Source organism: Hibiscus syriacus, unplaced genomic scaffold (genome assembly GCF_006381635.1).
Source record: "Hibiscus syriacus cultivar Baekdansim isolate YM2019G1 unplaced genomic scaffold, ASM638163v2 tig00116984_pilon, whole genome shotgun sequence".
NCBI lineage: Eukaryota > Viridiplantae > Streptophyta > Magnoliopsida > Malvales > Malvaceae > Hibiscus > Hibiscus syriacus.
The window spans coordinates 460,069-474,671 of NW_024063507.1; the positions used below are offsets into that span (position 1 = coordinate 460,069).

The 14,603-nt window shown below is 35.1% G+C and overlaps 1 protein-coding gene and 1 pseudogene across 1 annotated transcript; both read right to left on the reverse strand.

Annotated features, from left to right (window-relative positions):
• Window positions 1-131: 131 nt before the first annotated feature.
• Window positions 132-11,259, reverse strand: LOC120192956 (annotated as a pseudogene).
• A 1,862-nt stretch (window positions 11,260-13,121) lies between these two features.
• LOC120193062 (chaperone protein DnaJ-like) lies at window positions 13,122-14,175 on the reverse strand. The gene is made up of 4 exons (XM_039195675.1): window positions 13,941-14,175; window positions 13,679-13,840; window positions 13,529-13,585; window positions 13,122-13,425 (listed from the first exon to the last, which is right to left on the reverse strand). The coding sequence occupies exons 1-4, from the start codon at window positions 14,034-14,036 to the stop codon at window positions 13,306-13,308; spliced, it is 435 nt and encodes a 144-aa protein (XP_039051606.1). The 5' UTR covers window positions 14,037-14,175; the 3' UTR covers window positions 13,122-13,305.
• Between the last annotated feature and the right edge of the window lie 428 nt (window positions 14,176-14,603).

Here is a 14,603-nt window from a genome sequence, read left to right on the forward strand (position 1 = left end):
TGCTCTTATTACTTGATGCAATTGTTGCCCACTATCATCTAAAGACTTTTTTGGTAACGTACATTGAATGAAACACCAAAGATTGCCATCTCTTAAGTTAAGCTTTTGTCGTTCCATGAATATCTCTTACGTTAAGCTTTGTTAAGGCCTTCACTATCAATACGTATGTGGCCTTCCAGCGGATTTACAAACCTGGTTCAACATTTTAAGAACGTATGATAAGCAACTCGAGTCGGGTATGGTAGTGAGTAGTCAAGCTACTTTATTTACCCTTATGTGACGTGGATTGATGTATTAGGTCTGCTTTGTGGTAATGTCCAAATATCCGTGCGCGGAGGATTTATTCAGAATCTTTAGTTTTGCCTTCTGCAAATGGCAAGTCCAAGTCCAGCACCTCCGCCACTGTTTCGATTGGATCCACTACGTGGTTGTGCAAATTTGGTAAAAAGAACCGATATATCTTGTGGCAGAATACCACAACCACAATCCTTAACCTGTCGGGTTAGATGATGGGATATCAACATGAGAATCATCTTTGAATTACCAGGGGAATTTTTTTTTCATCGCGCGGTAAAAAGTTAAATAGAAGTGAATCGAAATGCAATGAGGTTTACCTGGAAACTGTCAAGAACCTGGACTCGTAAGTAGAAGTGGCCTTGACTTGACACTGGGTTAAATTCTGGAAGTTGCCAGTCTCTTAAAGATACGGGTTTTGCAACCGATACCACAAGCGAAACATAACCCTCCTCTTTGAGCTTCTCAGCATTGCCCACACCGTAGTATTTAAAATGGTTTGCATAAGCCGTTCTCATCGCCAACAGCATACATTGGCAAATCAGGTGCGATGATCATAGTCATAAACAGCTTCTTTATAGATGCAATGGGCTTTATCAGATTAACGATCTAAAATTATAGAAATATGAACATTATTACTAAAATCAAACTGCAAAGGCAAAACTCTCTCCATTTCTATGCTAAATACATGTACAATACCATAATTGATTATATATTTGAAGATTCCATGAAGATTAAACATCCCAAAGTATCTTAAGTTCTCCAACAAGGATAAGGAGCAAGAAGATGACCTGGTCTGCCACAACTTCATCGAGTTCCAATTCATGATCTCGCCATTTTCTGTCACCGTCCGTGGGGAGGATAAGAACCATGACAGCATAGCTTTTATTTGAGAGCTCAGGCCAGTCATTTATTTGGAAATTTGAGAGATGTAAAAGATGTCCCTGTCGACATATATTTTCGTCCGATCACACGATATTTACATGTTACCTTATGTGTTGTTATTTATATTATATAGTGTGTATGTATTATATATATGCATATTATATATTACAATTTAACTACTAATTTGTTATTCATTGTTACAGGCCCAAAGACAATGCAAACAAGTCCCAATGGCCCACATCAGCAACCTAGCTTCCATCTTTTCTCACAAGCATGGCGCCGCAACAACCCACCTCCAATCTTCACGGCTACACGCCTCAATCCCGAACCGTCCAGCGCAAGGATCTCACGAGACCATCATCAACAAACACAAATATTAGTGTTTTACTCGGATTCAAACATCTAAAAATAGGGTACTTAAGCACTATAAATTGTGTAAATCAAACACAAAGGGGACATTTTTTTAACTTAGAAATTTGATACGAAATACGGAGGATGGAACATACCCACATGCAACCATATTCCAGCCTCGAAGGTTTCGAAATCTCCAGATTCTGGAACAAAATGGGTTGAAGCTTTTCTGTTTGGCTGATCTCAACTGGAACGGAAGAAGCAGTGGCGTTGTTTTCGTTTTGGATCTCTCCACCGAAAAGCATAACCAATCTTTGTTGCTGCAACTTCCAATGTAAATCTTGGTTTATGGAACTTCAAGACTCAATTGAAGAAGCAAGGCTGCTCCTAACATTCAAGGAATCGATCTCCTGAATTGCACTACTAAGGCCACTGGTAACCGAAGATAATGGATAATTAAACCTCATCAAAGAGCTAGAGAACGCTGGATTGAGAAATGGGGGGAGTACTAGTTGAAATCGCATGAAAGGGGGTATTTAAAACCCCCAAAACGACGTCGTTTAAATGACCTAGGGCAACTCTCGGTTCACTCATGGGTAAATCATGTAGAAAGGGCCCTTAATTTGCATAAGTTTCATTCTGGTCACTTAATGAAGATGGTATATTACTATTTCGAACCTTTTTTTCTTTATTTATATTTTAGTCTTGTTTCTTGCTCATTTTGTTATTAATGTGAATACCTGATTTTGGCCACGATATTTTTAAATCTTTTATTTTGGTCACTGATTTAGTGTTTTGTGTATTTTGTGGGTATTTGAATTTGGGTTTTGACAATTTGAAAATATATCATTTTATTCACTGTTTTACATTTATTTTAATTATCATTGAGTCCTCCACATTTCTTTTTTTCTTCTTTTTCACTTTTTTTATTTTATTTTCATTTTTATTTTTATTTTCGTTTATTTATTTTATTTTCTATGAAATTTAACCTTTTGTAGAATTTAACATGTTGTTATTTTTTTATGTTTTATTTTTTTTATTTATTTTCTTATTTTTCCTTTATTTCCTTTATTTATTTATTTATTTTTCCTTCGTTTCTTATTATTATTTTTTACGAAATTTTATTTATCTTTATTTATCCATTTTCTTTAATTTTATTATTATTATTATACTAACATTTTTTCCTTTCTTTTTTATTTATATTTATTTTTACTTTGTTTTTTATTTATTTTATCTATCATATTTTTTAGTAGTAATTTCAATTGATTAAGGGTAAGCAATTTGAATCGGATTTTTAAATTTTAATTTTAATTTTAATTTTCACAATTAAAGACAACCAAAAAATTAATTGGTACCGAAAAGGCGGTTCAAAGGTGCTAATCCTTCCTTGACCGTAACCGACTCCCGAACCCAACACATTTCTCGTAAAACGCAGATCAGGTAAGATGGTGTCCGATCTACCTAAATATCATTTTAAAATGATCGGTGGCGACTCTAACCCAATCAATTCAAGTCGAAGCCCAATTTTGGGTCCAACTGAAAGACGGTCGCGATAGCTTGGCGACTCTGCTGGGGACAGGTAAGTGAGTTAGTCCATAATTAATTTTTGGTTGTCTTTTTTTTAAACGAAAATAATAAATTTTAATTTTAATTTATTTATCTGATTCTCATTACTTATTTTTTATTGTTTTTCAAATAAATAGTTGTACTAATGTTTTTTCTATGATTTCAGATTTTCATCTCTGGCTAAAGTGAGGGTGAAAGCGACGCCTTCGTGAGAATTTATTCTCCGTGCGAGCCTAGCAAGTAACCTTCATGATTCATATACCTTTTGTCTTTGTGTGAATTTATTCACTGTGTGAGCATAAGGAAATGTATCCTCTCGAGTTTAACTTAGTCTACATAAGCTTGTAATGGGCTTAGGACTAAGGGTCTAGTAAGCCCAAAGGGGCACCAGCAAAGAGAACTCGGGTACCTTTTTTAAACCGGGAGAATACAGGGAATTAGAGCCCATCCCAAAACCTCATTTCAAACCCTATATTGCTTTAAAATTATTTTCTGCTTTATTTTTCTGTTCAAAGCATACGAACTAGAAATTTATGTGGTTAGGACTTGTTTAAAATCAACTTGCGGGATAGAGATCATGTCTGGGTATGAATAATAAGCATGTGGGGTAGATATCATGTGGGGTAGGACTTTTATTTTCATGATTGTTTTTTTATCTTTACCTCGCTAACTCTTTTATTTTATTTTCATCTTCTGCATCATCATTCAAAAGAGGTGTTGATCCACAAAAAATGTTCGTTAAACGTAAATAATCTTCATTAATGGATAAAGGGGTTATACGAGATAAAAAGCTCATAAGTCCAGCTATGGTCAAAGAATACTCAGGGTGGGCCGGGATTTACCGAGCACACTAAAAGTCAACTTTTTTAGTCGGCGAAAATTTGCAAGGGCAGACAAGAAAAAGGTTATTGACCCGGAGAATCCTTTCGAAGACTACGAGAGCAAGATGGCGAAACCCTAGCTGAGCTAGATGACATTGCTGGCGAATTCAAGAAGCAAGCTTCGGATAGTTCCTATTGATGGAGGGATCCAATGGCGCTTTCGTTAGGAACAATCTCAGCAGATAATTAAAGCCGGAGATGCAGGGAAAGTAGCTCGTCACTTACACAGTTTAGCCAGAGAGCCAGAACGATCCGACAGGGTATTCAACCAGTGACAGAAAAAAGACGGAAGACGAATCAACCTGTCAAAAGCTGTTCGAGATCTATAACTTTAAAATGTTTTTTGTCTCCTAAGACGTAACACTTTAGTCCCCAATAAGGATTATTTATAATAACAGACACATTTTTGGATCAATGCCTCGAACATTGCATGCATTATGCATTTAAACATATTTTGTTTTTTGTTTTTTTCATTTCTTTACATTTACATTAACTAACAAGAGTTGGACACACCTCATCCACATAACACTCGTTCAAATAGAAAAGAGCGGGAATTCTACGATGAAAGCAAGACACTTCTGAAGCAGAAATCTGTTCCTCTGAGAGTGCATCAAAAGGAGCCCCGGCAAGTGAAACGGTTGAAAAATGGGGAGCAAGTGTATATGAAAGCCCTAATCCTCGACATTCTGGGGCATCCTAATGAGGCTTTATTTCATTTTGCAACATCATGTTTAGACTTGTTTTTCTGAACTTTCTCATTCTTTTTGAAACATGTTTTTGAACTTTGACATATTTTTTTATGAGGATATTTCAATGAATTTACATTGAGAATTGAATCGAATTTACAACTTGAAATTCTTTGAATATCAGCTGAATTAAAAAACTCTGTAAATGATTCAGAGTTACAGATCTTTGACAAAGTAACACGATTAAAAGCCGATAAAACAAAGGACTTTGACCTTACCCAAAGTATACACTCGAAAACCATATCACTCTTACAAGAACCAATATAGCCTTCTCCTCTCATCAGGATATAAATAAGAGACTTGGCATTTAGGTGTGCATAAGTGCGGACAACATGGGGTATCTTTTGCATATTACATTATTATACTTTCTGTTTAAGATGTTTAGTGATGATAATAATCTTCACAGATGGAATAGTCTAGTAGACGAATCTAGTTTAGGTCAGTTGCTTGGAAATTGAACTCTAAAAATGAGATCCCTTGACTTTCAACAACACCTAGACTATAACAGGTTCTTCTTGACAAACTTAAGAAATTGGATCTGTATACCCATATTATAATATTACATATATATAATAAAGCTTGAGCTGTCCCTCTAAAGCAATTGGTTAAATGCCCTGGCTTTATGGATAAGATTCAGATAAGCCTGATAAAGGTGGTTATAATATCTATATAATAAAGCTTGAGTTGTCCCTCTAGAGCAATTGGTTAAACGCCCCGACTTTATGGATAAGATTCAGTTAGCCTGGTAAAGGTGATTATAATATACAATAAAGCTTGAGTTGTCCCTCTAGAGCAATTGATTAAACGGCCCGGCTTTATGGATAATATTCAGCTAGCCTGATAAAGGTGATTAAAATATCTATACAATGATATTAAGTTGTCCCTCTAGAGCAATTGGTTAAACACCCCTTTATGGATTCAGCTAGCCAGAAAATGACAAATTTAAATAAGAAGTTTTGGTAAAAATGGACTAAGGGGTTAAAGAACACCTGTTATAGTCAAATTCACACGAGCACTCAAGAATTTCATTTTTAGACTGCTATTTATGCACTACCTTTGTTAGAGGAACTTACAAAACTTGAACAAATGGAAGATTTCAGAGAACCGAAATAGAAGATCTAGTAATTGATAATGCTAGTTGCGTCATTTTGTCTACATCCAATTAAAATGTCAAGACAAAGAAAAATCATGTTGCGATGTTTAAAAAAATGACATTTTGGGTGGCCGAAACCTTAGAAAGGTGGCCAACCTAAAGCCAACTCATCTATTTGAACATTTGTCAAAGAACTATAACTCTGAAAGGATTAAAAGAGCTATTGATTCATTTGATATTCTTTGAACTCACGTTTATAATTTGATTCGATTTGATTGCGAGCCTGAATCAAGGGGCAATGTTTTACAGAATTCTTCTATTTTCATATCCTTTTTCCCTCCTGAATAAGAGAAAGGAAAAAACATTTTCAATCAGGACAGTCTCAAATGTGAAAGGTCCTAGAAGGTGCTAAGGCTCATTTTGCCTCTATTGAAGAAAGAACGAACAATGTCAAATTTCGAGCAATTCACAAGACAATCAATCTGAGAGATCAAATAGAACTTGTGACATTACCAATAACCTGAGAAGAAAATGGGGCATGGTCGATTCCAAGGACAAGACCAACAGACAAAAATGAGGCTCTATCCAAGGGATAAAACAGAATTAATTCATGTTGCATGCATCTTAGACATACTTAAGAGCATCGTATTTATCATTTTTATCATACATAAGTTTTTGCAGCTTTTTGAGTCAAGTTTCAACTTCAAGACGAAAGATACTCTATTCAAAAGCACATTCAAAAAGTTGATGGTGGTTGCTCGACCTCACAGCGAAGGGGCAAATGTCTAACGACAAAACAACTTTCCGAGTCTCGTTCAAAGTCAATTTCAACTTCACAACAAAGGATATTGAACTCGAAGCGACGCAATTTACTTGAGATTGGATTTAACTTCATAACGAAGGATATCCAACTTAAAGCAACATACAATACTTGGATTTCAACTTCACGATGAAGGATATTCAAGTGAAGGTTTAACTTCACGACGAATGGGTTATCACGATTTCAGCTCCACGACGGAGGATATCGTACCCATAAATCTACGATTTCAACTCCATGACAGAGGATATCGTGCCCACATCCACGATTTTAACTTCATGACGAACAATATCGTGCCAACTCTAGATTGGATTTCAACTTCACGATGAAGGATATCTAATTCAAAGCTCAAATTCACGGTGAAGGGGCTTCTCAGTTTCATTCAGAGCCAATCTCAACTTCACGGCGAAGGATATTGGACTCGAAACAATACAAGCTTAGATTTTAACTTCACGACGAAGGATATTCAAGTCAAGGCTCAACTTCACAATGAAGGGCCCATGCACGGTTTCAACTTCACGACGAAGGGAATCGTGCTCACCAGTAACATTCATCTTTAGATTGGATTTTAACTTCACGACGAAGGATATCCAATTTAAGGCTCAACTTCACAATGAAGGGGCCATCCACGGTTTCAACTTCATGACGAAGGGAATCGTGCTCACCAGTAACATTCATCTTCATATTGGATTTCAACTTCACGACGAAGGATATCCAATTCAAGGCTCAACCTCACAACGAAGGGGCCCTCCATGATTTCAACTTCACTACGAATGATATCATGTTCATTTGCAACATAACTCAAGGCTAGAAGGGTTATCTTCCAACAAAAGACCTTCGAGTTTGACTACGCTCAGTTCCAAGGCACATCATTTGCAATATAGCTCAAGGCAAGAAGGGCTATTTGCCAACAAAAGGCCTTAGAGTTCGACTACACTCAGCTCCAAGGCACATAATTTGCAACATAGCTCAAGGCAATAAGGGCTATTTGCCAACAAAAGATCTTCGAGTTCGATTACACTCAGCTCAAAGGCACATCATTTGCAGCATAGCTCAAGGCAAGAATGGTTATCTGCCAAAGACCTTCGAGTTTGATTACACTCAGCTCAAAGGCACATCATTTGTAGCATAGCTCAAGGCAACAAGGGTTATCTGCCAAAGACCTTCGAGTTCGATTAAACTCAGCTCAAAGGCACATCATTTGCAGCATAACTCAAGGTAAAAAGGGCTATCTGCCAAAGACCTTCGAGTTCGATTACACTCAGCTCAAAGGCACATCATTTGCAGCATAGCTCAAGGCAAGAAGGGTTATCTGCCAAAGACCTTCGAGTTCGATTACACTCAGCTCAAAGGCGCATCATTTGCAGTATAACTCAAGGCAAGAAGGGTTATCTGTCATCAAAGACCTTCGAGTTCGATTACATTCAACTCAGAGGCAAATCAAATTTACAGCATAACTCAATGAAAGAAGGACTATCTGTTAACAAAATTGTCGAGTTTGATTTCATTCAACTAGATGACACATCAATCACACTACTGTTCGATTGCAGTCGAGGTTTTCAAGTCGAAAAGAATACATGGGTTAGCCGTGTCTTAGTGAGAAGAAACCGTTTTCCGACAACAGAGCTTAAGTAGAGAAAAGCTATTTGTCAACAAAAGCTTTCGAGATCGATTTTATTCAGCTCGAAGGCCTATCAACCACATGGTGGAATCAAAGAATTATTTTCCAGTCGAATGTTTAAACCAAGGTCTTTAAATCGAGAAGAAGACCGAATTTGAATACAATTTGGCAACAAGAAGCCATATTTTGATTCAAATTCCGAATTACGACTTCAATTCCATGTCACTTCAAGATGGACTCGACTTCGCGACGGATGAGTCATCCGCAACTCAATTTGACAGGGAGTTATTCTTTCAGAATCAATTTTCATATTTTTAACTCCACCAAACGAAAATTTGTGTCTTTTTATCTTTGTCCTATTCTTCGTTCCACGAAAAAGGACAAAAGGGGCAGCTGTCGACACATATTTTCGTCCGATCACGCGACATTTACATGTTACCTGATGTGTTGTTATTTATATTATATAGTGTGTGTGTCTTATATATATGCATATTATATATTATAGTTTAACTACTAATTTGTATTCATTGTTACATGCCCAAAGACCAAATGCAAACAAGTCCCAATGGCCCACATCAGCAACCCTAACTTCCATCTTTTCTCATAAGCATCGTGTCGCAACAACCCACCTCCGTTCTTCACGGCTACACGCCTCAATCCCGAATCGTCCAGCGCAAGGATCTCACGAGACCATCACCAACAAACACAAATATTAGTGTTTTACTCGGATTCAAACATCCAAAAATAGGGTACCTAAGCACTATAAATCATGTGTAAATCAAACACAAAGGGGACGTTTTTTTACTTAGAAATTTGATACGAAATACGGAGGATGGAACATACCCACATGCAACCATATTCCGACCTCGAAGGTTTTGAAATCTCCAGATTCTGGAACAAAATGGGTTGAAGCTTTTCTGTTTGGCAGATCTCAACTATAACGGAAGAAGTAGTAGCGTTGTTTTCGTTTTGGATCTCTCCACCGAAAAACATAACCAATCTTTGTTGTTGCAACTTCCAATGTAAATCTTGGTTTATGGAACTTCAATACTCAATTGAAGAAGCAAGGCTGCTCCTAACATTCAAGGAACCGATCTCTTGAATTGCACTACTAAGGTCACTGGTAACCGAAGATAATTTATAATTAAACCCCATTAAAGAGCTAGATAACGGTTGGATTGAGAAATGGGGGGAGTTCTAGCTGAAATCGTATGAAATGGGGTATTTAAACCCCCCAAAACGACATCGTTTAAATAACCTAAGGCAACTCTCGGTTCGGCTCATGGGTAAATCATGTAGAAAGGGCCCTTACTTTGTATAAGTTTCATTCTGGTCACTTAATGAAGATGGTATATTTCTATTTCGAACCTGTTTTTTCTTTATTTATATTTTAGTCCTGTTCCTGCTCATTTTGTTATTAATGTGAATGCCTGATTTCGACCACGATATTTTTAAATCTTTTATTTTGGTCACTGATTTAGTGTTTTGTGTATTTTGTGGGTATTTCAATTTGGGTTTTGACAATTTGAAAATATATCATTTTAGTCACTATTTTACATTTATTTTAATTATCATCAAGTCCTCCACATTTCTTTTTTTCTTCTTTTTCACTTTTTTTTTCATTTTCGTTTATTTATTTTATTTTTTCTATAAAATTTAACCTTTTTTTAGAATTTAACCTGTTGTTATTTTTTATGTTTTATTTAATTTTTAATTTATTTTATTTTTTTTTATTTTTTATTTTCTCTTTTATTTTTTATTTTCCTTCGTTTCTTATTGTTATTATTTTTTATTATTTTTTATATCTTTATTTATCCATTTTCTTTAATTTTATTATTATTATTATACTAATATTTTTCCTTTCTTTTTTTATTTATATTTATTTTTATTTTTTTTTTTTTTTTTTATTTTATCTAACATATTTTTTTAGTAGTAATTTCAATAGATCAAGGGTAAGCAATTCGAATCGAATTTTTAAATTTTAATTTTCGCAATTAAAGACAACCGGCAAATTAATTGGTACCGAAAGGGCGGTTCAAGGGTGCTAATCCATCCTTGATTGTAACCAACTCCCGAACCCGACACATTTATGGTAAAACGCAGATCAGGTAAGATGGTATCTGATCTACCTAAATATCGTTTTAAAATGATCGGTGGCGACTCTAACCCAATCAATTCAAGTCGAATCCCAATTCGAGCCCAACCAAAAGACGGCTAGAGGCCTGATCCTGGCCAGTGGGCAGATATAGTATACGAACTGCTCGAGCACTATTGAAGACTTCATTGATAATGGGAAGATTTATTGGCACGGTGGATCCAACTTGTATTTGGTAATTTAGTGTATGTGAAAGTTGCAGATATATACCAGACCTTGATGGCATCCATCCTCCAGGCCCAAGGTCCTACCCAATTCAACAAGGGTAGTCATCAGTATCGTGTGCCTGTCGAGTGTGCTTCTAGTTTCATGAATTAGCATCCTTGCATGCCTTCCAGTTTCTTCTTGAGTTAGAATAAGCCTCTTTCTCTGTCAAGCTCTTCGGCTTTGTTCCTCGGATATAGCTCCGAGTTTTAAAGATCAACAGGTCGGGAATAATGTGTACAAGCATCAAAGCAGTTGCACACGATACAATAGCACATGCGACCTTGGCAATTGTCATCACCATAGCAACGACTTTCGAGTGCATAGTGAATATCCACAGGTTTATGGAGTGTGTTGCCCCGCAAAGAATGATAAAAACACCAAATTGCATAAGCACCCATCGGTACGGGAAGAACACGATAACAAAATAAATAAGCTCCAGGGGAATTCAGAAATATGCAAGGGCTGGGCGATTAAAACATCTGATATGTACTGATATTTAACAAGCAATTCTTCATGTGGCCACTGTGAGTCAATACAACCGCAAGTCTCCATTATGTGAAAACAACAGCGCTAAATCTGACAAAAAAACCAAGAAGAAAAGTCAAGTATGTTGCGAAACTTCATTGGATCAGTTATATCTTGACAGATGAGATTCCATTACAAGTTTTTTATTTTCCTACAAAAACCGCAAGTTGCATTATTAGAAAACAACGCTAACTCTCACGCATACAAATTTTAAAAATTATTTTTTAAAAAATAAATATTATAATTAAAAAAAATTCAAATTTTACATTTTTTTGTTACCGGTCGGCCACCGTCAGCCGTGACCGTCACTATTGATACCATCAAAACCGTCTCGCCGTCGCGACCAAAATCCAGTCTCTCATCCATCGTGAAACTACGTCAATTGTCGTGAAAAATGTCACGAAGCGTCGTCGGATTTTTAGGTTTTCCATTTAAGTTTTACGGCGATTTCGACTCCTACAACCGTTCATACATTACATGTCTGCCACCGTTGTGTTCCTCGTCGTGTTTCGAACAAAACCCGACCTATAGTGACCGTTCGCTGTCAGAGGTGGGGCGACGGGAGGGAGTGGGATGAAGAGGGGGAAGGGGGTTTTATTTTTTAAAATTTTTTCTTTTCTTGAAAAAATATAATATTTTTATTATTAAAAATTAAAAATATATCGTTAGGCACCTAAAACTGTAACGGATAAAATTTTACACACTTATTTTTAGTGAAAATTTCAAGAACTAAAACATTTTTAGTCATAGTTTAAATACTTATTTTTGTATTAAACCAAAATAAAATAGGGTAAACTATACATTTAGTACCTAACTATCAATTTTGGTCCGTTTTATTGCCTAATCTTTTAATTTTTTCAATATCATAACTAATGTAGAATTTTTGTTTCATTTTAGTACCACGGTATTAAAAACTTAACTCGTTTAGTACGTAAACTATATTAGTTTTGGTCCATTTTATACTTAAATAAAAAATAACGTTAAATTTTGAATGGAGATATTAAAACGAAACAAATACTAAATTTTAAGTATAATTTTAAAAAATAAAAAATTAAATATTAAAACAAACTAAAATTAATAATTTAAATACAAAAACGCGTAATTTACTCAATAAAATAAAAAAGTGCGAGGTGGAAAATGATTAACAAAGTGGAGGGAAAAGGCTTCACGGACAATGGAAGCCGACGCACGAATTCAAATTGGAGATGTTACACGTGCGGCCCTAGGTTAGATTTTATTTTGGGTAAACTTTATATTTAGTAATTAAATTATCAGTTTTGATTCGTTTTAGTACCTAAATTTTTAATTTTGTAAAATTATACCTAAATTTTAGTTTTTGTTTCATTTTAGTACTATACCGTTAAAAAATTAACACACTTAGTACCTAAACTATCAATTTTAGTCCGTTAGTACATAAACTTTTAATTTTTCAAAACTTAACATTAAATTTTGAACATGTGTACTAAAATGAAACAAAAATAAACTTTAGATATAATTTTAAAAAAATTAAAAGTTTAGATACTAAAATATATCAAAATTGATAGTTTAATTACTAAATGTATAATTTACCCTTTTATTTAAAGCCAAATTTATTTTTGTAATAATATTAGATAGATATTATGGAGTATTTGTTTAAAATACTTTTTAGATATTAATAATATATATATCTTGTTGATATACCTTAAAGACGTAACTACGCGAACTCATAACCTTTAACCAAAATAATTTTTTTTATCAGTAAAATAATTTAATAAATTCACTATATTTAAAATTTAAAGAATGGGTTTTTATTATCACCGAGGTTGATTGAAATAATAAGCAGTTTGATACCATTCAAGTAGATTTAAGTTTAAATTATTATGTATGTAGAAAATATTTCGTAATCATTCAAATTGTACTAACACCTTACAAATATTGTTCAAATATGAGTCTTTTGAGGGAAAAAATAACATTTACTCTTACCATTAAAACCGTTAATAAATTCAGAATTAATATATATTTAAGTTTACCTGAATCCTAACATTCTAAATTTTACAGAGGAAATAAAGGTTAATTGTTACTTTTAAACTTTTCATGCCATCTTGGAACATTATTGCCTTGTTTGAATTGCACCCAAGAACAAAGACCTTAGTTTGCCAATAAAAAACAGTAGAACAGCAGGGCATCAGCAAAATCGTGCTCTCTTCTTAGCACCAGAATCCCAGTCAAAGCCAAATTTACGTCTGTCATCCTCTGCCATCATGTCCATTAACGATCCTTGAAGATCCTCGAGACTGTATCCTTCCTGCAAAACATAAAACAAAAACCCCATAAATTTTCAGGAAACCTTTCAACCACCAAATCAAAGAAGTGAATGGTTTCAGTTTCTAGACATAAAGATGGGTTACCTTCGAGCTAACATTTTGCATCATCAAAACCATTTCCTGCATGAAATTAACAAATCCCTGTTTCCATGACGAAGAAAAAAACACCATGATTGATGATTCAGTAATGTATATAATGATTTGACAGGGAATTCTAAATGAAAAACGACTCACTTCATCGTCATCGTCCGTAATTAGACCCAACAACCCAGCATCATAAATCTCTCTCTTTCCTTTATCAGACAAAACCGAGTATGCCTCTTGAATACATTGGAATCGTTGTTTAGCTTCTCCAGATGCTTTGGGGTTCTTCATCCATCTGTCGGGATGCCATTTCTTTCAAAAGCCATGAACAAATTACAAACGAAAGAGAACCCATTAGCTTACATTAAGAATAAAGAGAAGTTTAAACAAGGGATTAAGAAAATTATAGTACCAAAGCCTGCCTGCGATAAGCGTCACGAATTTCATAAGCAGAAGCTTGTTTACAAACTCCCAACACTGAATAATAGCAAGTTCCAGCTTTCGACATCTTCACCACCACCGATGAAACTGTCGAAAACAGGGGAATACAATAACAAGACACACGCAGGTGGTTTCGTTTTTGGGTTTGGCAAAAGAGGAGGGTTCGGCAGTTGAGAGATTATATTTTTCTTCGATTTATAGGCATGCGAATCAACATTAATTTCTGCAAGGGAGAAAAAAAAGGCGTGGAAGGCATAGAAAGCAAAAGGATGGGACTTTGGAGAACCTTCGAGAGGTTTCAATTGAAAGGGAACCGTGAATAATATATTTGGCGTATGTTGTCAATGGTTGGCTGGGAACCGAATGATGTGGTCCACGTTAGTGAATAATACATTCGTGGCTTACGTTTACCTTTGCAAATCGCATCCCATTCTGTTTTAATCGACTTTGCCTTTTGAATGTTTTAATTGTGCAATGCCAAATCAAATCTCATTAGGGTTACCACTTACAAGACCTTGAAGTTTAAAAAGTAATTGACCCGAAAATTAGGAAGCTAATTTAAAGTGGCCGAGGATAAAACGTTGAGAGTTAAAGCGGTTATTCGTGGTAAAGTGATGATTTTTTAGTATTATAT